Source organism: Calypte anna, chromosome 4A (assembly GCF_003957555.1).
Source record: "Calypte anna isolate BGI_N300 chromosome 4A, bCalAnn1_v1.p, whole genome shotgun sequence".
NCBI lineage: Eukaryota > Metazoa > Chordata > Aves > Apodiformes > Trochilidae > Calypte > Calypte anna.
In genome coordinates, this window is record NC_044248.1 from 1,131,895 (window position 1) to 1,158,012 (window position 26,118).

The 26,118-nt window shown below is 44.7% G+C and overlaps 2 protein-coding genes across 6 annotated transcripts in view; both read left to right on the forward strand.

Moving 5' to 3' along the window:
* The window catches only part of ANKRD17 (ankyrin repeat domain 17), a 64,704-nt gene extending 48,391 nt beyond the window's left edge, over positions 1-16,313 (forward strand). For all 5 annotated transcript variants that reach the window (XM_030450251.1, XM_030450252.1, XM_030450254.1 and 2 more), the window contains 15 exons: positions 294-507; positions 1,025-1,200; positions 1,976-2,138; positions 2,904-2,999; positions 3,539-3,655; positions 4,217-4,388; positions 5,201-5,648; positions 6,067-6,222; positions 6,453-6,602; positions 7,114-8,762; positions 10,086-10,283; positions 11,000-11,248; positions 13,041-13,216; positions 13,838-14,002; positions 15,654-16,313. In XM_030450251.1, coding sequence (XP_030306111.1) covers positions 294-507; positions 1,025-1,200; positions 1,976-2,138; positions 2,904-2,999; positions 3,539-3,655; positions 4,217-4,388; positions 5,201-5,648; positions 6,067-6,222; positions 6,453-6,602; positions 7,114-8,762; positions 10,086-10,283; positions 11,000-11,248; positions 13,041-13,216; positions 13,838-14,002; positions 15,654-15,713 — 4,189 coding nt within the window. In that variant the 3' untranslated portion in view covers positions 15,714-16,313. The remainder of the gene's footprint in view (positions 1-293; positions 508-1,024; positions 1,201-1,975; positions 2,139-2,903; positions 3,000-3,538; positions 3,656-4,216; positions 4,389-5,200; positions 5,649-6,066; positions 6,223-6,452; positions 6,603-7,113; positions 8,763-10,085; positions 10,284-10,999; positions 11,249-13,040; positions 13,217-13,837; positions 14,003-15,653) is intronic.
* A 1,909-nt stretch (positions 16,314-18,222) lies between these two features.
* Positions 18,223-23,092, forward strand: LOC103531769 (cytochrome c oxidase assembly protein COX18, mitochondrial). The gene is made up of 6 exons (XM_008497454.2): positions 18,223-18,542; positions 19,751-19,851; positions 20,499-20,662; positions 20,831-20,943; positions 21,917-22,024; positions 22,776-23,092. Exons 1-6 carry the CDS (start codon positions 18,240-18,242, stop codon positions 22,947-22,949), a joined length of 963 nt encoding a protein of 320 aa, XP_008495676.2. The 5' UTR covers positions 18,223-18,239; the 3' UTR covers positions 22,950-23,092.
* The last annotated feature ends 3,026 nt before the right edge of the window (positions 23,093-26,118 follow it).

Sequence of the window (26,118 nt, forward strand, 5' to 3'; positions counted from 1 at the left end):
GTAGAAAATCTCAGCCATGCACTGCACAAGGGAAACAAAAGGTCATGCTCCTCATCAGAGGTGCCTTTAAATCTATTGAAATTGAAGGTAACATGCATAGTATCTGTAAGTAGATGTATTTGTGCTGAGCAGTGCTGCTGTGGAGAACCTCTTGTAGTTTCATTAGTTTCTGTGTAGTTGATTTTTCAGTCTTGGGATGTACTCTTATCTTCTCAAGTTCAAGTCATTTCAGAAAAGTCATTATATTTTTATTGAAGAGGTTTTTTTGGGTTTTCTTTTTTTTCCTCTTTCAGAACTGGTAGCAAATTGGGCATTTCTCCCTTAATGTTGGCAGCCATGAATGGGCACACTGCTGCTGTTAAGCTCTTACTGGACATGGGCTCTGATATAAATGCCCAGATAGAGACCAACAGGAATACAGCCCTGACTCTGGCTTGTTTCCAAGGAAGAACTGAAGTGGTTAGCCTGCTGCTGGATAGAAAAGCTAATGTGGAGCATAGAGCTAAGGTAAGGAGCCAAATAGCTGAATAAGTCTCTGAAAAGAGATGCCTCTAAGTCTGTAAGTCACTTCCCTGTGGTTATCTGATTTTCTTGCTTTTGTGCAAATGAATTTCTCTAGTTCAATTAGCTGAACTGTACATTTAATGGCTGCCCTTAAGGACTAGTTTCTTAGTGCTTACACACGTCATCAAAAAATAAGGGTTTCTTCTGAAGCTTTAATTCATCTCCAGGTGGTTACATGCATAAGAGTAATAATCCATTAACTAATGAAAACAGAAGGTGATGATGTGTTTGAATCCCTCTGAGCACCGTGCAGCAGCAGCAGGACACAGTGCTCTGCTGCTCAGGGAAAGCTCTCCTCAAACCATCTGAAGGGAAGCTCATCTTCAGAATGTTCTAAGCTGTTAGCAAATTAGCCAGGTAACAACTGGAGTCTGTAGGCCAGCACTAGGAATACACTGCTAAAGATGAGATAAATCCTGGCTCCCCAACTAATTGCTTCTTTCCTGCTTGCTTGTCTCAGACTGGTCTCACACCCTTAATGGAAGCAGCTTCAGGTGGATATGCAGAAGTGGGCAGAGTTCTGCTGGACAAAGGTGCAGATGTAAATGCTCCTCCAGTACCTTCCTCAAGAGATACAGCTTTAACCATTGCAGCAGACAAAGGGCACTACAAATTCTGTGAACTTCTCATTAGCAGGTATTGTGTTCAAAAGTGTGCTGCTTGAAGAAAAGCATCTGAAATGTGGCCTCACAGACTAATCTCTCCCCATACACACTACAGAGTAGGGAATGGGAAAGGTTCTAGCTCAGTCAGCCATTCCTACATTTTGTTTACTTATCAAAAGTGATCAAACGAAGTTCTCTTTGGGGTCTGAGTGCTTGCTTTTGCCCAGGGGGACTAATTCAGTTTTTCCTGTCCCACCAAATCAGAAATACAACAAATTGTTCATTTCTGATGAAGTTCAGAGCTGTGGGGCTCACAGCCATGACACTCAGACATTTTAGGTGGTAGAGTTAAGTCCTTGAACAATAGAAGATGAACACAAAACCAGTGCCTTAATGATTTAATTTTTTTTAGATTGCTCAGGATGCACCCTCAGTGTAATTAGGTTTTGTGGGTAGTTTTTGCATATAACATTTTCTTAGTAGTTGCACTGGTTGTTGGCTTACACTTAAATGTCTGAAGCTGTTCTGAGTAAGGTTATGAAGAATACAGTGTGCAGATGGATGGCTGTTAATGAAGGAATTAGAGAAGCTTCAGAGACAGCTGAGGAGCAGAATGATTTAGGGTATTATAATTGTGTTCAGGCTCTTGACAGCACCAGAAGAAACACAAATATTTTGGAACCTGAAGCACTCAGTGAATGGATATGTTTGCTGGAAAATCAGTATTAAATTTGACCCTGTTGTTGTTACACTCCACATGCAGTGGCCAAGTCCCAGGCTCTGACTGCCCACGTTTGTTTCTGCAGAGGAGCTCACATTGACGTGAGGAACAAGAAGGGGAACACTCCTCTCTGGCTGGCAGCAAACGGAGGGCATCTGGATGTTGTCCAGCTGCTGGTTCAGGCTGGAGCTGATGTGGATGCTGCTGACAACAGGAAAATAACTCCTCTGATGGCAGCCTTCCGAAAGGTAGGATAGGAGGTTCAGCTTTGGTCTTAGTATTGTCTCAGTCATCCCTACACAGTTGCCATAAATAGAATGTAGCTGACAGAAATGGCATATTTAAAATTGTGTCAACTGATCTTAATACTTGGCACTGAATCTTCCAAAATAGGTATGTGTGTCACCTGGATAGGATCTGTGTTAAATTCCAGTGAAAGTTTGATTTATAGGCACTTTTCTGAGGCTGGTTCTCATGGGTCTGTTGAGAGGTGAAAATTGCAGTGTGTTTGTGCAGAGAGGGATATGGATAGGAAGGGGGGAGTTGGATTGCTTATTAAGACTTTTGCCAAAAAAACCCAAACCTGTCTGGGTTACCCCATTTGACTCTCTGGATAATTGTTGTTAGCAAGGGAGTGGAGTTCAAGTGCTGCAGTACTTGAAAGGTTGCAGTCAACTGAAGGAGCATGCAGCTGGTAAGTGGGCAGAGCTGGGCAGGAGCAGACCACCAAAAGAACAGGCAGAGTATGGGAAAGTGTGGCTGGAGGTAAGGGCAGCCTGACATCAGGGGCTGTAACTGCTTGCCATGAATAAATGTGCCTTACCAGTTAAGCAGATGATCAAAAATTCAAAGAAAAGGAAAAAAAGGACAAAGTGCTTGATAAGAATGTTGTGTGAAAGAGCTGAAAATAAATATTTTTGCAGTGAGTGCTTGGACTAAGTGTTCCTTAGCAAAGCAGAGGCAGCAGGCCTGATAGAAAATGATAAAATGTCATCCTTGAAATGTCTTTGCAGGGTCATGTAAAAGTGGTTCGGTACCTAGTGAAAGAAGTGAACCAGTTCCCATCAGACTCAGAATGCATGAGATACATAGCAACAATTACTGATAAGGTAAGATTGTAGGAAAATATTTGAGAAGGAGAAGTGCTGTGTCTGAGCTTTAGCATCAATGTTATGACTGGTCTGCAGCTTCTTGGCATGCCAGATATCAGCCAAATGATGATTCCCCTTGGAGTTTTCAGAAAAAGCATTGCAAAACAATGGGAGCTCATGGCCACAGTAACTGTGTGTGCCTTAGTGCCCACACATAGGAGTGGGCAATAGTAGTGAAGGTGGTGGTGGTATCCATGCTTGTTTTCAAGTCTTCTCCAAGGCATTATCTCAGTGTGCTCTGCTTTCCTCCCTGTTGAGCAAGTTTGTACAGCATTCATGCAGTGGGGTGAAGGTAACAGAAGAAAATCTTGGTTAAGAGTGTTTTTGAGCTAAAGTTTGAAGATTCACAGGCTTAGAAAAAAGTTTGTACTAGAAAGAAGGTAAAAAATGTAACTGAGAGTAAAGTGGTTGCTTAGAGTGTGCTAAGTGAGCTGTGGAGGTTCAGTTTTAGTTTATTTATCTTCAGCCCAGATGAATTTTCCCCTTTCCCATTTTAGGAGATGCTGAAGAAGTGCCACCTGTGTATGGAATCAATTGTTCAAGCCAAAGATAGACAGGCTGCTGAAGCCAACAAAAATGCAAGCATTCTGTTAGAGGAACTGGACTTGGAGAAGGCAAGTTGGAAGAGTTTGCAGCTGGGAATATTCAGTGTATAGGAATATGTGTAATTACCATGCTTGGAGTGTCTAGAGCTTAAAACCTTTGTGTTCAGGTAATCTTGGCACTGTACTTTTACTACTGTTCAGAGAAATGGAATCAAGAAACTCCACTATAACCCAACAGGTATCAGGAGGAGGATTTTTGAGGATTATTTTTTTTTTTTTTTTTTTTTGGCAAGTGCATGGTAGGTGGGCATTCTGAAGTCACTGTAGTGTGGATTATAGGTCTTAACCCTCTTTTGTGTCTTAAAAATTTTAGGAAATATACTGATTACTACTACTGTAGTAGAAGCCTAATAGAAAAAAACCAAGAGCAGCATGTATAGTGTCAAATGAGCACACAGTCTGTTTGGAACAGTTAAATACATAAAAATGTGGATCACACAGAATGTAGCTTTTGGTTTGTAAATAAATCTGTCAGCAGTGCAGGTTCAGCTTCCTAGGAAATGGAAAGAATCTGCATTTCTTGCAGTTCACAGGACACCTTGTGACACTGTTCATGTCCTTGACTTGTAGCTAAGGGAAGAAAGCAGGAGACTGGCTTTGGCTGCCAAAAGAGAGAAAAGAAAGGAGAAAAGAAGGAAGAAAAAAGAAGAACAAAGACGAAAACTAGAAGAAATAGAAGCAAAAAATAAAGAGAATTTTGAACTTCAGGCTGCTCAGGAGAAAGAGAAACTAAAAGCTGAAGGTGATTTAAACTGTTTGCCTTACTTTGAAACATGGCCTTGGTTTAATCCCAGGATTGAAAATTGCTTTTCTTGTTAATACAAGCTTTCTTACAACCTGCTGAGCTTTCCTTTTCTTTACCTTTTCTCTTAAAAAAATGAGATCAGCATGACAGCTTCACTGGGAGTAATGGGTTAATCTTACCCTGGGGACACTGTTGCCTTGTTTCATTTTCACCCAGGTCCTGTTACTTAAAAGCAGGACATTTTATTTATTTACATATACAGATAATAATGTTTAGCTGAAAAAAACCCACTAGGGAAATTCCAAATGTAAATCATTGTAGTCTTATCTATTGCAGCCTGGCTCTTGTGTATCTTGTGGTGCAATGTTTGGGGTGCACTGTGAAATGTTTTTCATTGATTGTTCCCTCACTCTTGATATGCTCAAGGAAAGGGAGGACACCAGGCAGATTATTTTCTGTTGTTCCATATGTTTGCTGACATCCCCTATTTGTTGTGTCTGACTTTCCATACCTGAATTCAATTTCACATGACTTAAATTGCTTGTGCATTTGTTGCAAGAAAAGAATGAAATTCTGTGTCAGTCAGCATGAAGCAGGGGCAAGGCTCCATGGTGTGACAGGATAATAGTTTTGTAGATGTCCTCATGGCTGGTGGTTCTGTTTTCTTGGACTCTTGAGAAGTTACTCAAGTTGCTCTTGAGTCATTTGATCTGATAGTTGTGATTTGGAAAACAAAACCACACAAGCTTCTACAAGCCAGCTAAGTAAGTACTGTTTTTTGTTTGGTTGTTTTTTTTCTCTTCCATCAGATGATCCTGAGGTCCCCATGGAGCCTCCTAGTGCAACCACTACAACCACCATAGGTATATCCGCAACCTGGACAACCTTAGCAGGTTCCCATGGGAAGAGGAATAATACCATCACCACAACAAGCTCCAAAAGGAAAAACAGAAAAAACAAAGTGACCCCTGACAATGTTCAGATTATATTTGATGATCAGCTCCCAATTTCCTATAGCCAACCAGAAAAAGTGAATGGTGAATCCAAGAGCAGCAGTACAAGTGAGAGTGGTGACAGTGACAATATGAGGATTTCCAGCTGTAGTGACGAGAGCAGCAATAGCAACAGCAGCCACAAAAGTGACAATCATTCATCCACAGCTGTTACTAACACACAGAGCAACAAAAAACAACCCTCAGTTCTTGTCACTTGTCCCAAGGATGAGAGGAAAGCAGTTACTGCCAAGTCATCCATCAAGTAAGTTGCTGTGACCATGCATGATGCCCTTTGAAGGTGATGGTTACCCTGCATTTGAATTCTGTGCCCTTGTCTTCATGGACTTCTTCAATCAGTTAAGTTGTTAAGCAGCAGATGAGACAGTCTGTATTAGGAGTTTAAACAGTTGCACTGTGAGCCTGCGGTTCTGGAGCAAGAACCATCTGTGCATCTGGAGTTGGGGAATTCTTGGGGTGTTTTGAGATACAAGCATCTTGTTTCAAGCAGCTTCTTAATAGTGCAGTGCTTGTGTGTGCTAAAAGAGAAAAATGTGCTGGGGGGGGCTGCAAAGTGAGCAAAATGGAAGTTGTAGAATCACAGAATAATTTGGGTTGGAAAGGACCTCTAAAGGTCATCTAGTTTTTTGACTGCATAATGACAGGATTTTATTTTTTCAAAGGTTGTCTGAAGTCATTAGTGAAGTGACAAGTAACTCCTTGTCTACTTGCACAAAATCTGGCCCTTCTCCCCTTTCTTCTCCAAATGGAAAGCTAACCATTGCTAGTCCTAAACGTGGTCAGAAAAGGGAAGAAGGATGGAAGGAAGTTGTGAGAAGGTAAGCAAAACATTCCTTTAACTCCCCCTTGTTGATGTCTTTTTTTTCCAGGATGTTTTATCTAGCCCTTTCCAGGGTTACTGAATGACCCCTTCTTATCAGACCTGATAGATTTCACAAAATCACTGCTGTCTGTTGAATCATGATTAACAACATTGTTTTGACCAGCCTGCCCACCGCCTCATGCCACGGAAACATTTTCCATTTCATATTGTTTCCTTTTTGTGTAGATCCAAGAAGGTTTCTGTTCCATCAACTGTAATTTCCAGAGTCATTGGGAGAGGAGGATGCAACATCAATGCGATCCGTGAGTGCACAGGAGCACACATAGACATTGACAAGCAGAAGGACAAAACTGGAGACAGAATCATAACTATAAGGTAAGCAGGCTGCTTGGCTTGCTCATTCCTGGGGGGATTTTTCAGTTGTGGAAGACTTTTCTGCATAGAAAAAAGGAGAGGCTTGACCTCATTGTCCCATGATAATCACTTTGAAGCAGTCATTTCTTTGAGGCAGGGGTGACATGGCATTTCTTTGAGGCATGGGGTGGGAGAACCAAGAGCAACTGCCTGCTGATGTCGTCATCTATATACAAATGAATACTCATGAGATAGGTGGGGTATTAGTGTTGGGGTTCTCTGTATAACCATGGCCAAACATGTAGGCATATGTGGGGAAGTGAACCCTGTAACCAGCCACCTGGGTTTTTGGGGAGCTAGCCTTTTCAACTTTAGGTTCTTGAACAATTGTCAGCAGCAAGCACATGCCAAGCTCAGTCCTCAGATAGGGCTGACTGTCTGGGTTAGCACGAGGTGAGACAGGTGTTGGAGGGACAGCATTACAATGAGTGTAAATGCTTGAGATGTACTTCCCCTGCTTTGCTTTCTGTAGGGGTGGCACAGAATCAACCAGGCAGGCCACGCAGTTGATCAATGCTCTGATTAAGGATCCAGATAAGGAAATTGATGAACTTATTCCAAAGAACCGCTTGAAAAGTTCAGCTGCAAACTCCAAAATTGGGTCATCAACCCCTGCCACCACTACAGCTGCTAACAGTTCTCTCGTGGGCATCAAAGTGACCACCGTAGCTGCTTCATCAACATCTCAGACTGCCTCTGCACTCACCGTGCCTGCGATTTCTTCAGCCTCCACTCACAAAACCATTAAGAACCCCGTGAACAACGTGCGGCCCGGTTTCCAAGTTTCTCTACCCTTAGCATATCCTCCTCCTCAGTTTGCACACGCTTTACTCGCTGCTCAGACTTTCCAGCAAATCCGTCCGCCTCGGTTGCCCATGACACACTTTGGAGGTACCTTCCCACCAGCCCAGTCCACGTGGGGTCCGTTTCCCGTCAGGCCCTTGAGCCCCGCCAGAGCTCCCAACTCACCGAAACCTCACATGGTGCCTCGCCACAGCAGCCAGAGCAGCAGCGGTTCTCAGGTGAATCCAGCCAGTTCTTTGACAACTAGTCCTACAGCCACCACGAGCTCAGCGCCTTCTACTGTGCCTGGTTCTTCTGCAAACGCCAGTCCGAGCTCCCCGTCAGTCAGAAGACAGCTTTTTGTCACCGTCGTGAAGACGTCCAACGCGACGACCACCACGGTGACGACCACGGCCAGTAACACGAGCACGGCGCCTACCAACGCCACGTACCCGATCCCTGCTGCCAAAGAACACTACCCTGCATCTTCCCCCTCCTCTCCCTCTCCCCCCGCGCAGCCAGCGGGGGTTTCCAGGAGCAGTCCCGCTGACTGTGCAGCCACCTCTCCCAATAAAGGTGCACCTTCCTCCGATCCCGAAGCGGGTAGTCCCCCAGCAGTGGAAACGAGCAGCTCGACCAGCAGTAGGCAGCCCGGTTCTGGTACCAGCAGCTCCTCTGTGCACCCTGCTCATCAGCAGCCCCCAGGAGCTCCTCTGCAAGAGGCCAGACCCCCTCTTCAGCAACCTCAGGTTCCTGCGCCAGACCCTCGGATGGTTGTGCCTCCAAACCTAGCGGTGACGAGCTCCTCTGCTCCCGTGGCAGGTCCTGCAGCCGCCCCCATGACCTATCCCGTGGCTCAGACATCCGTGGGGGCTCCTCAGCCCCCAGCCAAGCTGGACACCCCGGCCATCAGACCGCCTGGCCACGGCACCGGGAGCGTCCACAAGAACCCAGCTCCCGCGCAGAACTCCTCTGTCGCAGTCCTCAACGTTAACCACATCAAAAGGCCCCACAGTGTTCCTTCTTCAGTGCAGCTTCCTTCTACCTTAAGTACACAAAGTGCTTCTCAGAATTCAGCCCACCCAGCAAGCAAGTCCATGGGTAACAATTTCAGTGCTACCTTACCCTTCGGGCCCTTTAGTACCTTGTTTGAAAACAGCCCCACCTCCGCTCATGCCTTCTGGGGTGGCTCCGTTGTTTCATCTCAGACAACACCAGAATCTATGCTATCAGGAAAGTCTTCATTTTTGCCAAATTCAGATCCTTTGCATCAGTCTGATACTTCCAAAGCCCCGGGTTTCAGGCCACCGTTACAGAGGCCAGCTCCAAGTCCCTCAGGTCAGTCTGTGTTCTGCTTTCATACCTTACTAATGCACTTCAATAATTACAGAATGGCTGAGGTTGGAAGGGGCCCTTGGAGATCATCTCCTCCAACCCCCCTGTCGAGGGCAGGGACACCTCTCATTCAGACAAGGTTGCTTCAGCCAACCTGGGCTTGAACCTGGCCACCTCCAGGGAGGGGGCAGCCACAGCTTCTCTGAGCAGTCTGTGATTCTGTGATAATAACTGCTGGGTTTGGGGTAACTTTTGTTGTTCTGAGGATGCAGAAAAAGATGCAGTGTCTTCAAAGTGTTAGGATGATGGTAAAAAATCATACTCTGCTGTGAACTCCTAGTATGAGATGTGTTCTCTTAAATCCTAAAATCAATCAAAAGGCTTCATTTAATTGAGTTCCTGCATTATGTAGCAAGATGTTCAGCTCTTTGCACAGAGGCCAAGGGGTTGTCACAGAACTTGTTCTGGAGCTTCCAGAAAGTTTACACACAGCTTGTACCATCTGGGGCTGCTATAGTAGGACCTGGGAGTTGTTTAAAAATCAAGAGAGAGACAAGCTAATTTTTTTCCTATTTTGTGAATATCTCTGGCCTCTGAGAGCCTGAAGAATTAGAGAAAACTGGACTTGGTAGTCAGTGATGGAGAGGAGGCAGGTGCTGTGCTGCTTTGTTCTTCTGCCTGGCACTGGTGAAGGGATTTTTTTTTTTATGTTTCCTAACTGAAACTCTAAATCCAGATCTTGTATCCTGTGCATTATGAGCCAGAGAGAGATGCAGGTGCCACAGCAGCTGGGTGGTAACAAGCTTCCTTAACAGCTTGTGAAACTTGTTTTAAGATTGTTCTTTTCCCTTTCTTTGTTGAAGAGAGGTTAAAAGGGTAGTGATTGTTGTATTTTGAATACCTTGGGTAATTGATGCCACTTGGTCTTAATAAAATTGTGTTTTATTATAGCTAAATATTATAGCTTAACACAATAGCATTTTAGCATAGCTAAAACGTGTCTCTGGGTTGGGAAAAGAAAACACTTGAGTGTTTCTCATCACAGTGTATAATGGAGAAACATTTTCAAATGTTTAGTATATTTCTGCTGTTCTTGGTACAAAGCAATTTCTAAATCTAGAAAATTTAACTTGCAGGTTAATAAAATGCTGAGTTCTGCAGAATATAAAGCTTTGCACTTGCAGTTCTCTTTGGAAAAGAGTAACACAACCCTCCAACAACCGATGGAATGAGAGTTTGCTTTTGTCTGTTACTGTTTCCATGATATGGGTGACATCTTGGAGATCTCAGTGTCCTGGGAGTCACTCCTGCCAATTTCTCTCCTAGGTATTGTCAGTATGGATTCCCCCTATGCTTCTGTAACACCTTCTTCTACACATCTGGGTAATTTTGCCTCAAACCTCTCGGGAGGTCAGATCTATGCCCCTGGGACACCTCTGGGTGGAGCACCTGCAGCTGCTAATTTTAACAGACAGCATTTTTCCCCACTTAGTTTACTGCCTCCGTGTTCATCAGCATCAAATGGTGAGTTCTGCTCAGTGGGAAACTACTTGAGAAGTTCTTGTACAAATAAAGCAGCCTCATGTACTGCTGGTTTAGGTAGGCTTTTCTAATTTTGTTTGTTACTTTCAGCTTTTAGAAGTATTTTAAACCTTTATGCAGACACAGGTTTGAGATGAAATTTTCTTGTGCAAGCTCTGATCTCTGATGTGGCTTTTTTAGCAGCTCAGGTCCTTTTGAGTGCTGTCTTATTCAGGGAACAAGTTAGGCTGTTGTACTGGCAAAAATAATGACAAACAAAACTTGCAAAAAAAATGCAGAGAGCAAATCATGATTAAAAAAAACCATAACAAAACCAATAAGAAGAAACAAACCCAAACCAACCCAACAAGAAAATGAGTTTATTTCAGCTATGCTTTTGGATATAATCCTGAAATCCTGTACTGCTGACGGGCAGTAATGCTTAGTTAAGATTTTGAACCATGTTTTGTGGGCTGTGTCCAGTAGCTGAGTTGACAGAGCATGATAATCATTTTATGTAAGAGACTAAATTGATGGTGAATGTCTCTCTGATCTGGAAGTAGAACTGTTAGAATTATCCTGAAGTGATTGCTGCTTGGATCTGGCATTAATACAGTGCCCGTTTTCCCAGTTAGATCTGTGGCTTGACACTCAAGGACAGCTTTGTGGTGGCTTGAGAGGATCTGATGCCATTACCTTGCTCGTTGCTTTTGTTGCAGAGTCTCCTGCTCAGTCAGTGTCTTCTGGAGTCAGAGCACCATCTCCCACACCTTCATCAGTGTCCTTGGGATCAGAAAAACCCAGTAGTGTTTCTCAGGACAGAAAAGTTCCTGTTCCAATTGGGACTGAACGTTCTGCACGGATTAGACAAACTGGAACATCTGCTCCATCTGTGATCGGGAGCAACCTTGCTGCTCCAGTGGGACATAGTGGGATCTGGTCCTTTGAAGGTATAGGTGGCAATCAAGGTATGTGGAGTTCATGGATCTCCCTGTGCTTGCAATTGCTCCCACTGTTGTGTTTTCCTAACTTCTGTTGGAGCTGAAGGACAATGCAGGAGTGAGTGTCTCAAAATGGAGTGCTTTTCCAAAGGGCTTCTCAGGGACTTGTGTTTGCCCTCTGATCCTCTTAATTGTGTTGCAGCAAGGTCTCAGGAAACCTGAGGGGTTCTGAAATGCCCTGGCTGCAAAGAATTGTTACTCTAAAAAAAGAAGTAACGGGGAAAAAACCCACAGGATTTACAGGGAGGAACTGAGTGAGGATCACTTGATCAAGGAAGAGGGGAAACGAAGATGTCTCAAGATAATTCTCTATATTTCCCTTCTGCTGATAAGTTCTGTACATCATTTTGTACGATAGGAGTTAAAAATTATCTTTAACTCATAGCCAAGGTGGAGCATTTTTGCTTAGGGTTGTGCAATTTATGACTTGATATGAATTGGTAGAATTCCATCTTTGAGTTTACTTTGTTTTTCCAGTTATGCCGTTTACATTTTACTCACATGAGGTTCAACTCTCCTGTAGTCACATAGAGTACAATATTTTTTAATTAATTACAATTTAAGTTACTAACAGGAGAGCTTTTCTCAGCAAACAGTTCAGGAGTCTTGAGTGCAGTACATAGGGGATGACTTCTTTTTTTTTTTCCAGTTTTGGAGGATAGGTGGGGTTTTTATTTGTTTGGCTTTTTTGGCCTGGAATGAGGGGAGGAAATCATGAGACCGTGTTGGATGAGACCTCTGGAGGTCACACCAGCCTCCTGCACAAAATGGGATTTGCTGTGAGGTCAGTCCAGGTTGCTCAGGGCTTTATTCAACCTCATCTTGAAATCCTCCAAGGATGCAAACTGCTCAGCCTCTGAACATCCTGTTCTGCTGCTGTCCTGAAGGTTTTAACAGACTGACTGCACATGCTTTGCATACCATGAGTGCACTGTCCTGAGGTTTTTCCCCAAATATATTATATTTATATAATATTTATTATGAATTATATAATATATTCACCAATATATTGGGAGGTTAGTCATCATTAAGGCTTTGGAAATTGAATATTGTTCTTTGTACTCTCTGTCTTCTCTGTCTTTGCTTTCAGAATGCTGCTTGCTCTCTGCTTTGTTCAGTTACCTCAGCATTTTTTGTTTTGAGTTCAGAATGGGATTGGCTCTTGTTGAGTGTTAGGATAGATTCAGAAATGTTCCCATGTTCCTTTTCCATCCCTCCAAATAGAATTTCTTTGTTTTATTCTGAAAAATTGTCTCCCTGGCTGTCTGGACTGCAGTACCAGGCTGCCTCTAATGAATTCATGGGATTAGAACATGAACACATCTCCAGCTGGTCATTTTCTGGTTTTCCTTTCCAGAGTTACTTCTCTGTCTCTTAGATCATTAAATAATTCATGAAAGAATGGTAATGAAGTGGAGCAAATAGCATTCATAGCATAAGGGCCTTTTCACAGCACCAAACATGCCAGGAATGTAGTTCTTTGGAGGAGGAATGCCAGCCTTGCCTTCCAAGTGAAGAGCTGTGGAGGTGATGCTTTGGCTGCATGTAGCTGTTCAGACTCTTGGCAGGGGCTGAGGCTTCCAGCTGTGGAGTAGCTCCCTGTGCAGGTGCCATTCCTGGTGCCCTCCATCCCACCCTGCCTGGAGTTCCCGTGCAGGTGGATGGATGCCCAGGGAGCCTCAAGCTGAGCAGATGTCACCTGGGGGCAGGCTGTGTGTGCAGGGGCTGCTGTGATGTGTAACCTCTGCTGTCTCCTCAGATAAAGTGGACTGGTGCCACAGCGGGATGGGGAGCCACATGATCCACAGGCCCATGTCTGATCCAGGGGTGTTCTCACACCAAGCCATGGAGAGAGACAGCTCGGGAATCGTAGCGCCTTCCGGTACATTCCACCAGCCCGTTCCTGCAGGATACATGGACTTCCCAAAAGTCGGGGTAATCACCTTCCTGCCTCTGACACGGGTGGAACCACTCCCTTCTCCTGCAGGTGCAGGACCTCACCTGCCTCTGGCTGAGCCCTCACGACCCCTGCCAGAGGCCTAGATCTAACTGCAAGTAACTTCTCCATGATAAGATAAACCCATGCAGAGGAAAGTTTGTCTTTAATTCAGGCATTTTATTACTGCTTGAGGATGGAGAATGTCCTTAACATGGATCCCCTTTTCTTACTCTGCATGTGCACTGGTAGCAGTGTTCAGGAGAGAATCACAGAATGGTTTGGGTGGGAAGGGATCTCAGAAATTCAGTCCCAACCCCCTGCATGGTCAGGGACACCTCCCACCAGCCCAGGTTGCTCCAAGCCCCATCCAACCTGGACTTGGACACTGCCAGGGATGGGGCAGCCACAGCTTCCTTGGGCAGCCTGGGCCAGGGGCTCAGCACCCTCACAGGAAAGAATTTCTTCCTAATGTCCAACCTAAATCTCCTCTCTTCAAGTTTCAAACCATTTCCCCTTGTCCTCTCACTCCACCCCCATGTCCAAAGCCCTCCCCCAGCTTTCTTGTAGCCTCTTCAGGTACTGGAAAGTCCTGACTCTTGCTCTTGCCTCCCCTTTAGGGTATGCCTTTTTCTGTGTATGGGAATGCAATGATTCCTCCTGTAGCCCCCATCACGGATGGTACTGGAGGCCCTATATTTAATGGACCTCATGCTGCTGACCCATCTTGGAACTCGCTGATAAAGATGGTTTCAAATTCCACAGAAAATAACGGGCCTCAGACGGTAACTTTTCAGTTTCTGTATTTGCAGTTTTGTTTTTAACTTGAACAGTGTGGGGAAGGTAACATCCCAGCTGTTACAAGTGTGAAAATACAGTGTAGTGTCTCACTAAGGAGCTGGTACAGCCCCAACTCACTGCAGCCCTGAGTGCTGCACATGCTTGCTGTCAACTTGTAAACATTAATCATGGCTCAGAAAGTGTGGGTAAGTTGTCCCAAGAAAAAAATGGGCACCACTAAGTTACTGCTGTTCCTTTTGTGAACATCTCTGTGCTTGGGAGCTGGGAAGCTTGCTGCCAGCTGAACTTAGAGAAGCTGCCTGTTTAATCAGCCAGACACCTGGATAATGGCTGCAGAACAGCTGTGTTGATGATGTGCTGTAGGCAAGCCTGGGTAGAAAAGATTTTACACTGTGTTTTACTCAAAATGAGCATGATTTTTCTGAGCTGTTCTGCACTTGGGAAAGCATAAACCAGTTTGCTTTTGCCAGAAAAGCCATTTATTTGCTGTTACTAAGGTTTCCCTCCCCAAAAAGGGAAAATGGGGTTAGGTCAGAGGGGCTGTTGCTGGATCTGAAAGGTGTGATGTCCTCTCTGGGTCAGGAGCTCCCCCAGGAAGGTACTAAGTAGCATTTCTGTTGCAGCTCTGATCTCACCTGGGTTATAGGCTTGTCCACTAAATATAATGTAGGTGTAGGGATTATGTTCCCCTAAGCCTCTTGTTCTCACTCAGCCAGTAACTAATATTATAATGGATCATCAGTAGCTCTTCCTGTGTTTATTTTTAGTTGTCTGGTGAGTTCTGTTACACTGTTATTAAATGAAGTTATTTCTGGACCTAATTAGCTTGGGAATCATGCAAGCTGCAAACATCAGCTCCCAGCCCAGGCAGCCCTGAGGTGTGCAGAAGAGGAGGCAGGGCTGTTCTGTTCTTTGGCCACTTGGGTTTAGTGGGAGAACTTTGCCCCCAGAGGTGATGTTGCTTTGGTGGATTTGGCTTTCCCTGAGGGTGTGGGTATGCATCTGGTAGGACATAATTCAAGGTGACAGGTGTCAAGTTTTTGATTGCCTGAACTTGCTAAGGTGAAGAGGAGGAATAGTCTCTTGCTCTGAAAGCTGGAGGTCTGCAGGTGCTCTCCTTGCAAATCAATTGGCATCTATACAGAGTCCTGTTCATTCTCCCTGACAGCAGAGCTGGCACGTTCAGAGGCAGTACTCACTGCCCTGCTCTGGAGGGGTAAGGTTTTCCAGTGGAACAGTAAAGTATGGATTAGGTTAGTATTGATTAGTGTGGCCAGTGGGCACACATAGCATTGAGTGGTGTTTTCAGTATTGCTGTCAAGGAAAGCAGTCAGGCTGGGGAAAAGTGTTGTTTGGGTTTGGGGTTTTTTGTGCTAAATAGAGAGGAAGATGAACCCTTTGCCAAGGTGAAAAAGCACAGGCAGGAAAATTAAACCCCCATTTCCCTCTCTTCTCACCTAAGTAACAGCAGGATAAAGCAAGTGCTGCAAGAAGCTCAGTTTACTCTGCTGTCTGAAATTGGGCTGGACTTGGTTAAAAAAAAACCCCAACAATAACAAACCCAAAGCAGTGCTGTGTGATTCTGAGTTAAGAAGTGTTTGGTAGCAGGGTGGTAAATGCAGTTTTCTCTTTCAGGTGTGGACTGGAACTTGGACACCTCACATGAACAGTGTGCATATGAACCAACTTGGCTGAGTGGGATCAACTTGCTAGCCTTGAGATTCCTTTTTTGCAGAGGAAAATACAAATGGCAGAAACAGTTTATGTGCTCCCAGATCATTCTACTGATGTGCTTGACTGAAGTGTGTAGGCTTTTTGCAGAAGAACTTACTAACTGACCTTTTTCTGTGAACATTGTGACCGCCCATTCCCCACCATCATACGTTTCAACTTAGTTAGCCTTTATTCTTTCCTTTCCTTTTTTTTTCTTTTTTTTCTTTTTGTTTCTTTTTCTTTTGTTTTTTTCTTCTTTTTTTCTTTGGGTTTTTTTTTTTGTTTTTTTTTTTGACATAACTTTCTGTTGAAGCTGTTCTTTGGCTGGTTGGTTTTAGTACTGTAAACTGCTTCTGAGCAAACACAGAAATTTAGCAAAATTATGTAAACTTGATCCTGAAGTTTTAGAATGGCAAATAAATGTACAATTGTTTACATAACAAATGGCTAAGCAGAAAGTAAATTTCAATATGTCAGTATAGAGGCTCTACTTTATGTAGACTTAAATTAATGTGAGATATGTACCTTCATATTCAGAAATCTGGATGTTTCCTTCATACATTAAACTATTAATAAGCATAACTTTTCTACTTGTGTAATTTAAGTACACTATAAAAAAAGGGCATTGTCAGAGGGCTTCTTGCAAATGTGTTTTGGATTTCTTTGAGAAGTCATCCATCAGTTGTCACCAGACACTAAGAGCTTCTGTTTCCCTTCCTTGAAAGGCTTTTTAGCAAAAAGCACCTGAGAAAACTGCTTTTTGGCACATTCAGAGTTGTCTCCACACTGAACTCCCCCGTTCTGCCCAGTAAAGAGGATAAATATATCACTCTGCAGCATCTGTTAAAAATTATTCTTAGAGTTGGGTTGATGCAGTGAGGTCTTTTCTGTTCCATGGGTGCTCCCAGAGCTTCTGTTCCTCTGGTTCCTTCCTTGGCCTTCTAAAGTCATTTCAGCAGACAGATCCTTGCTGTGTTAATTCAAGAATGAGACTCAACTTGCAGCTTTAGCAGAGCTTCACTGATGAATACCTGCTTGATGTCACAGTAAGTGGCTTTGTTCTAGTAGATGATGCCTTGCTCCAAACTGGGTCACTACCCATGAAGGTTTATTTGGGAAGGTCCAAGTGGGATTTTTTTTGTAGTCATATTCAAGAGATGTCACCTTCTCCACTCCCAGTTTCTTGGGAGTGAACAGAAGTACCTGGAGGTGATGTCTTGGGGGTCCTGTAAGACAGAGCAGGGACACACAGCTCCACTCAGGGTCCCTTTCACTTTGTCTACATGTGGTTTAAAGTGGGTCTACAAATTAAATATGTTTTTATGCAGTACAAGCAAGGGCCAGCATTGCTGGTTATTCTGCATGGAGCAAGGCTGAAGAAAAGCTTGTTTTTTCCTTGCTGTGTCACTTGGAGTCAGCCCTCTGTAAGTTACTGTGTGGAGAGAGAACATCTGGGGAAGAAACATCCTGGATAAGCTAAGGCTGGAATTTAAGTAGTGTTGTTTTGTACCTATTGTGGTACACATTTGAAAGCCAAAAGAAAAAAGCACTTGTCCAAAGAAAGCTGCAGCCTTTTAAGTTTGGTATTTCATAGGTGTGAAGATAGTTTGTGCACACCAATGTTCATCTATGTGCCCTTAGGTGATGCTCAGAACAAAGGTAAGCTCCTTTTTCCAGCTGTCTGATCACCTGAAATCCAGTGTGGTTAGAGCTGGTTGTAGCAAAATGGATGCCAAACTGAAGAGCTGCTGAGAAAGATGATTAACCTCATATTTCAGCACCCTTCTGTGAGTAGGCAGTAATGCCCTTCCAGTCTTGTTCAGGACCCTTTCTATTGTTTTGCTTAGTGCTTCAGTGCTACGTAGCATTATTTTTCTGAAAAAATGCTGCTTAATATTTATTACAGCCATGAATTTTGTGGGGCAAAAGAGCAGTCTCTGGCTTGAAAACCCAAGCTGTGGTCAGGGGAGCACAGGCTGGGTGCTGCTTGTGGAACCAAACCCTGACTGGGGGCTTACGAAGTCTGGGAGGATGTATTGGGTTTGGGTTTTTTTAAGTATTTCAACTGTAATGCTGTTTGGTTTTTGGTTTTTTTGCCAATAAACAAAAGGACTCTAACTCTGGGGGGGACTAGGAGGTGGTTTTTATTTCAGAGAAAGGCACAGAACTGTGGTTAGAGGAGGGCAGGCCGTGTTGCCAGGCTCTCTGAGGGGGGTGCGAGGTGTGAGGTGAAGATGGCGGAGTGGTCAGGGCTGAGGCGTTTCCCTGCCTCTCCTGGGGCAAGGCAGGTGGACAAGCAGCCTCAGGCAGACGCTTCCCTCCCACAGGGACGCAGCCATCGCTCCAGGAACTGCTCTGCCCGGGCTGCCCCCCACTGCCGCCACTGCCCTTCCCTTCCCCTCGCCCTCACACAATATGGCGGCCGCGGCGCCTTCATGGCGCATGCGCGCTCCCCCTGGCGCCTGCGCGGGGCGGGCCCCATCCGCGCGGCCGGAGCAGCCGTTGGCCATGTGGAGGTTGGCGCGCGGCTGGGCGGCGCGCGGCGCGGCCGTTGCTCCCCTCAGAGGGGCGCGCGGGGCGGCCGTTGGTCCCCTCAGAGGGGCAGCGGCGGCAGCGGGGAGCGGCGGCCCCGCGGGATGGTACGAGTGGCTGGCGCAATCGGCACCCGTCCACTGCGTGGAGGACGGGCTCACGGCCCTGCAGGAGGCCTCCGGGCTGCCTTGGTGGGCCGCCATCGTCTGTGGCGCCGCCTTGCTCCGCACCGCCGTCACCTTGCCGTTAGCCGCTCACCAGGGCCGTCTCCTGGCCAAGGTGGGTCCCCGGGGCCTGAGGGCGGCCGGGGTAGCCTGCCGCTGCTCCGGCGAACCGAGGGAGGAGCTCCGGGCTGGGTGAGGGGTGGTGTCTGTGGTGCCTCGTCACGAGCCGCTGCCCTATGGCCGCCGTGTTCCCCTTCAGTGGGGGCGCTGCCTGTCCGCCTCATGTGGTGGAGCGCACCGCGGCTCTCAGGAGGGGTTCTGTGGGTGTGAACCTGCGTTGGACCTTCCTTGGCCATGTGAAGTTTAAATATAGCGGGTGTGCTGCTCCGTGTGTAACTGCAGGGTTACGGAGCGGTGTGAGAGGCGGGTGGTCCGTTCAGGGCGTTTCCTGGGCTTTGTTTTAACTCCTTCGATAAATATTGAAGTAAATTAATCTCCCGCGGTTTCTACCTATCTGCTTTTCGTCAAAATTGAGTAAAACAGTTGGAAAAAAAGAAAACTAGTTGGAAAGAAAGGTTCTGTGCTGCGCATGCAGTGCTGAGGGAGCCTTTGCAGTGCTGCGGTGTGGGGTGTTACTCCTTTCCTGTGCTGTTCCTTTACCAAGCAAGGGGGACTTCAGGGTGGACCTTCACAGCTTCCAGGAGTTGAACCTAACTTGGATTTAGTTGGGTTTTCATTTGTCACCTGTGAGAAGGTCAGACTGGTCTTCTGGTTTCTTGCAGGAAGTTCTTCAGTGACTGACATTTAAAGAGTGTTATTTGAGATTTTCATTAACTTGCGATTTGATTTATATAATTTATTTTATTGTAGCATGTGTAAAGGTTTTACATTTTTTGTTGTTGTTTATTTCTTGCAGTAATTATGATTTTTTTCTTTTGGTCTCGAAAGTGGATATTGTATATCACTCGTGCTTAATGGGATCTCTTCATGGCTTTGGTGACTGCAAATCTGTGTCCTGCTGGGCTTCAAATCATTTTGTGGTGGCATTAGAAGTTTTTTTGTTAGGTAAAGTAGCTGGTCATGGTCACTGTATAAAATCTAATTCTGTGTTTGTTTCATTTAGTTGCAGGATAGTATCTTTGTTCCTGTGAAGTGCTTCTCACTGTATCTTCACATGGTTATTTTGTTTAAAGGTGAAAGGCATTCCCAGCCGTGCATCTTGCCTTTCACAGTAGTTTTTGATGTCTGGACAGCATCAGGTGTGCAGAGGAAGTGGATGTTACACGTAACTGTGCATAAACATTTTGTCTTTCCTCCAGCTAGTTGGAAAATCTGCAGCCTGAGATTAAAAAACTAGCTGAGCAGCTTCGCTATGAAGTGTCTGTTCGTGGGAAGCAAGTGGGCTGGTCTGACAAGGTGGCCAGGTAAGGTGGGGATTGTGCACGCCTTCTACACCCATTCCAGACTGAGGGGTAGCAGGGGAAGAGTCCTACAACAAGAGAGGAATTCTGCTGTTGCCCAAAGTTAGATTCTTCTACACCTTTCTGTTTGTATATTGCCCTTTAGAATATATCAGTTTTTAAGCTCTGAATTTGTGATGGGCTTATGACTGCAGGGCCAAATCCAGGATTGTTTTTGTTGTCTTGATCTGTGGCTAAAGTGTTCTTAGCTATGATGGTACCCGAATACTGCAGGAACTCAAGGTTGTGGACTTGTTGGTTTATTAGTGTAAGTAAACTGGGATGCTGATCATCACGTGATCGGCTGATTGCCTCTGTATGGAGAAAGTTATACCCTAGTTCAGCAAAAAGCACCAGGATATTGAAATATCAGACAACTTACTGGTAGCATGATGGGAACAACGGGAAATGGTACTTATCACAGCAGGGCTAAAAGGTGTGAGGGAAAAGAAGAGGTGAATTTAAAGAGGAAAGACTTTCACGTTTTCCAGAGGTGCCCCCAGAAAAGGCAGTTTGACATGCACGGCCTGCAGAAGTGTTTTTGCAGAATTTGAGACATACACAGTTATCCTGAAAGTTTTTTGGTTGTTTTTTTTTTTTCTTTCTAAAAGGTTCCATTTTAAGAAGAATCTCCGGAGGATCCTGACAGAGCTGTACATCCGGGACAACTGCCACCCCTTCAAAGCCACCCTGCTGGTGTGGGTGCAGGTCCCCATGTGGGTGTGCGTGTCCCTCGCTCTGCGCAACTGCAGCCTCGGTGCCACCCACCCCGCAGGTCAGTAACCTGACCACACGCTCTGTGCACTCACTGCACTCAGCCACCTCTGCTTCAGTGGTGGTTATCCTGTGGATAAATGCACCTAGCAACACGCAGGATGGTTCTGCCAAACTGGAGGTAGCAATTCGTGCTGAATTCCCTGTTTTCTTTAAACTCTTTGTGTAGTTCAGGAACAGTTTTCGGCAGGCGGAGCGTTGTGGTTTACAGACCTCACAGCACCTGATTCTACCTGGATTTTGCCAGTTTCACTTGGGCTCGTGAATTTGCTGATAGTGGAGGTAAGTTAGTGGAGTAAATAAGATGATTGGAACATGATAAGCCTTTTTATAGAATTGTAAGACAGTGTTACCCAGCTATAAAACATGGTAACAGAATGATAGCTTGAGATTATCACTACTTTCTGTGCTTTGGGCAGAACTTGAAAATAACTTCCTTACATGTGTGTGTGGGGGTGTCTTGTTTAAAGATGGCAGATTTTGATGGGACGTGATTAAGTACTTCATTGGTTTTGACAGAACCACAGTACAATTTAGCCTTGACCCTGGAGTTTCTCTCAGAAAGGTGTTCTAACAACCTACCTGGGTGTTAAGCATCTAAAAGCCTATGTAGGATTTTTTTGGCTTGTTTCCCCCCAGTAATTTGTTACTGCCTTGTGGTCAAAACTAAAAATACTAGTCTTAAGATATTAATAACTGAAAAAATGCAGAACTTTTGAAGACTGCTGGGAAAATCAATCAACAAACAGAAAAAAAAAAGAAAGGTTTAATTTCCCATTTTGGGGGGTACTTTAATGAAAAAAACTTTATTCTTGAGTTTTCTCTTAGATGTTTTCATCAAACTCTAACCCTCTGGTTTTAACTCTTGCTCCTTTTTTTTCTATGCCATGTGGACTGAGACCATCTTAGAGGAAAACTGGCAGTGACTGTAGAGCCAGTTCTGGTTTTGTTCCCTTCTCTACCAACCATTTTGTGTCCGTTTCCCATTGGCAACCTTTCCATGGGTGACTGTGCTTCAGGCTGAGGCACTGGGACTTTGGGATGTGCCAAAGTGGTTGCTGAGTACAGTGTTATCTGCAAAGGACTGAAACGAACATCAAACAAGTTAAAGGGAGATTGGAGCAGTGTGTTCATGGAAGTGGGGGATGCAAAGGGTGAAGAAGAGCTCTGGGTTACAGGAAACCCCACAGCTGCCTTTTTTCTCAGTTTAGTTGTTTCAGAAAAAACCATCATAACTGGGTTTCTCTCCTTTCAGATCTTTGCTTCACAAAAAAAGGAAGTTTCCAGGTTCCAGAAGCTTGCTACAAACTTCTTTCGAATGGTGTCGGTTGTAATGATCCCTGTTGCTGCCACCGTCCCCTCCGTAAGTACAGGGCCTGCCTCTCAGGCACTCTGGTGCTGAAAGAGCAGCCACCATGCCTAGTGTCTGGAATGGACCCCATGCTCTGTTACTCTGTGCCCTAAACCAAAGAACTTGTTTTGTCTATGTGTACATTTAAATTCTTAACACATTCCATTTATTGTTGTCCACAAGGGAAGAATCTCAAACTTACTGTTCCTAAACATCATGTTTGCAAAGTGGGGCTTGGAAGGGCATTCAGAGCAGGCTGGCATCCTTTTTGTCATCTCAGAGCTGTGAGGAAGACTATATGAGGACATGTAAACAAAGGTTTGCTAGTATTTGCTTATTGCAAGAGGAAACCCATGTAGTTCTTAGATTAGGAAATTTTCTACAGTCTTAAAAAACTTGTCATTTTTACCAAGTGTCCTACTTCTGAATATTTTTGCAGTGGTTAGCAAAAACAACATGTCTAGTTACTTGGCTCAGCAGTTTACAGTCTGAAATACAGTTTAACCACATTTGATATTAATTAATTTATGAACTGCTCATCAAGCTTCAGTGTAGATGACTTTTTTCTCCAGAAGAGTTGAGAAAGAGTGAAAAATACATTTGAAATGGAAGCCATTGTTGGTATTGAGAGGAGTGTTTTTAGGTGAGTTACTTCTTTGGCTCTATACTGGGAGTAAACTGGTTGTGGCTGGTGTAGAGCTGCTGAAGCTGTGGTGTTTGCAGTGCCCCTGGGGAGCTGAGCTGAGTGCTTGTCTCGTTGCAGTCCATGGCTCTGTACTGGGTGTCCTCCAGCCTGCTGGGACTCTCACACAACCTCCTGCTGCGCTCCCCCACCTGCCGACGCCTCTGCTGCATCCCAAGGACCAGCTCTGACTCAGCCACTCCTTACAGGGACATTGTGTCTGCCCTGGCTACCAAGTACAGGTTTAAGAAGTGATGTCACTTGAGCTGGAGGAAGAGCTGTCCCACTGATGCTGCGTGGGACAATAGAACAAGTGTTTCATTGAAATGTACTTATGTACTGTAAAATGTTGCCTCTGGAATGATATTTGTTTTCTGAATAAAGCACTGTCTGACCATAACAAATGATTGTTCTGCACAAGTGTGTGTTTATTGGAAAGTTGCATCTCAGGGGTCGTCATTTTGCAATTAGCACAGTCTGGTGATGCAGGTTTGTTTCCTAAATTGTAAGGAATTGTGGGGATTAGTATTAAATAAAGCTGTGACCCGTCTAGATTGCCTTCTTGCAGTGAAGCTGCTGTGACCTACGGGCTAGCAAACAGCCAGCTTTGTGGTGAGGGTTACTGGACTGACATTGGTTCTAGTTTTTAAGGGAAGTGGTGCAGGTTGATTGGTAATCAGACTTGGTATCCAGGTTGGTCACGTGGTGATCTTTGTAACACTTGTGGTATCTGAGTTCCTGTAACTGCACAGCAACCCAGGTCATGGCCAGGCTCTTGTGCCTGAGGTGTGGAGTTCAGAGGAAAAGTTTTTTGTGTCATTTCTGGTGCTCACCTGTGAGTGACAGCACTCTTATTTCTTCCTGACCTCTTTCTCCATGAATAAAATAAGAGTAGCAGCTGCTGCTTCAAATGAAGCAAGTAGCACCTTGGAAAATGGTAAGAAACCAAATACTTCAACTGTACATCAAATCTCTTTATTAAATGCAAGTCCTAAAGGTAAAGTGCAAATATTTTCTGCCTTAGAGGACCCATGCATGGTATTTTGTCATGTAAGCAGTGTAAGTAGAGGTAGGCATTTTCTGTGAGGTTATTAAGATTGACATCTCACTTTTCTCTGCATACATCTTGAGTCTGCAGACGTTGCTGTGACACTGCACGTGGGTGTCCCTTTGCACAAGTCTGCAAGTTGGGGTCTCATAAAAGAGAAGCAGAATTTGGGGCAGAGGGCAAAGCATTGCTTGTACACTTTGCTCGCAGGGGGTTGTCATAGTGCAAAGTCAGGATGATTCATGTTTTAACAGCTAAATTTAGTGGGTTTTGGTAATAGTGATATTGAAAACAACTGGGATTTTTTTGTCATAATGGATTAATGTTTAGCACTGGAAAGAGAAAAGCAGGTGGAACAGCAGGCAGATGGAAACAGCTGTAACAAACCAGTGGTCACATCCCTTGGTTGTGATGGGAAGAATCTGTAGTATTTTGGTTCAGTTACTTTAGTTTCCTGTTCCCCTGACCAAACGATAGGATTAAGGAGCTTATCAAGGTCTGGTGTGCAGATGGGCAGGGATGTTTTTTCAGAACTATTGTTTGACACTAATTTTCCAAGGGTTGAATCAAATGTAGGAAATTGTTTCTAGAGTATTTCATTGAGTATTGCAGATCTTTCTGACTGTCAATTTGTCTCAGCTGAAGATACTGGAAAAAGAGCATGTGCAAAAGTGAAGTGCATTTTTGGCTGGTAAACTGTCAGGAGGTGGAGCCAGTACTCCATGCAGCTCAAGGAGAAAAGTCCCTTTCACTTGCCTCAGCGTGGTTACTCTGAAATGGGTTTCAGTGGAGTTAATCTGAAGTAGGTTCCTGTTTCCAGCCTGAGAACAGGGTAAACTGAAACCTCTGGGCAGGACCTTAAACCAGATAAGTCTGTTTTGCAGTAAAAAAATAACAAGGGATTTCTTGGAAAGTGTAAAAAGGGCCTTGCAGTTGATGTCTGTGAAGTCTCTCGGCAGCTTAACAGTTCTGTCAGGACAGCAGATATTGAGCTCATGAAATTGGCTTTGTTGGATTTGCCAATCTGAGTCAGTGTCACATTCAAGATGGAAATGCCAGTGTAATATAACAGCATTTACAGACTGCTAGAGGGGAGTGCTGTTGTCTGCCACAGAATTTAATACTTCCACCTGGTTGTTCTTTGTGGTGGTTTTACTGAGGAATCCAAATTCTCAATTCAAAGCTGAGTTAGTAGAGTGGTTTCCTTGAAGCACAAGAATTTTTTCTAGGGCAAAGTATCGTTTTTGGTGCTTTGTTTCTGTGGTTTCTGCGAAGAAAAAAGTACTTAAATATTGCTGAGTATGCTGCTGTACACAGGGGGGTGCTCAAGCCATAGTTTTTGTTGGGCTGTCAGGACTCTAGAAAGTAAGGCAAGCAGGCTGGCCTTGGTCAAAATGCTTTTTTCTTGTCTTTTATCAGGATGCTGTTTCAGACCTTCATCAGGCCATCACTGCTTTTGCAGCCTACACTGCTTTTCCACCTGGAAGTAACCCTGTGCTTAACACTGCTGATCTTGAAAATAATGACAGGAATGTGCTAACTGCTCCCTCTCTGTGGGCTGAGGATGCCAAAAGGGACTTGGCAGGTGTGGGGACAAATCCCTCTCACGGACAAGTTGTCTTTTCAAAGCCCTGGGTTTATGCAGCCATGTGGCCAGCTGGCAGGAGAACTCCTCTTTCTTTCTTCAGTTGTTATTATTGGACTACCTGTATTTAATTGATCTGACTTGCTTCCAAGAGGAAGTGAAATGCTCCTCGTTGCTTTGAAACTCAGCATAGTGCTAAGAGTGCAGCAGCTGCTCCTCTCCTAAGTGAGAGCTGCTGCTCTGGTTTTGAAGTTTTGAGGGGCCACAAGATAGTATTATCTTAAAAGATAATCACAAGATCTTAAAAGAGGGGAACAGGCCAGGGGGGATTTGCATGACAAAAACTGGCAGGGGGAATGTCTTTAATCCCTTTTTTCATTTGTTTTTCCCCCCTCTATTTTGTACATTTAGGACTAGTTCAGGCTGTGATATTATCATATTCTGACCAGACACTGCTGGATCTCTCAGCAGTGCAAGCATGCTCTGGATCAAGCCAGACTGTGCAATTGCCTTTGTGTCAAATTAGAGGACAGAAATACGGAGTTTATGCTGATGCCAGGGCTTTTTCTTGCCAGCATGGTGCCAGCTGTGGGAGGATGGGTGATACTGCATCTAGCAAAAAGTTAGTCCCAGAAAGACACAGGGTGCTGCAAGCCTGAAGCTACAGAGTTACCCTGCTGGAAGCTTTTGAACACATCTAAATCACAAACTGGGTGTAACAGGGGATTGGTGATTTTCTCAGTGTGGCTGTGATGGTTTTGGTCAGATTTTGGTGCACAGAGTTATCCTGT

Bases quoted from the DNA above. Each gene is read 5' to 3' on its own strand.
- LOC103531769 (XM_008497454.2), top strand. From the start codon at position 18,240: ATGTGGAGGTTGGCGCGCGGCTGGGCGGCGCGCGGCGCGGCCGTTGCT. The intron at 18,543-19,750 runs GTGGGTCCCCGG...TCCTCCAGCTAG, and splicing joins AGGGCCGTCTCCTGGCCAAG to TTGGAAAATCTGCAGCCTGA. The intron at 22,025-22,775 runs GTAAGTACAGGG...GTCTCGTTGCAG, and splicing joins TTGCTGCCACCGTCCCCTCC to TCCATGGCTCTGTACTGGGT.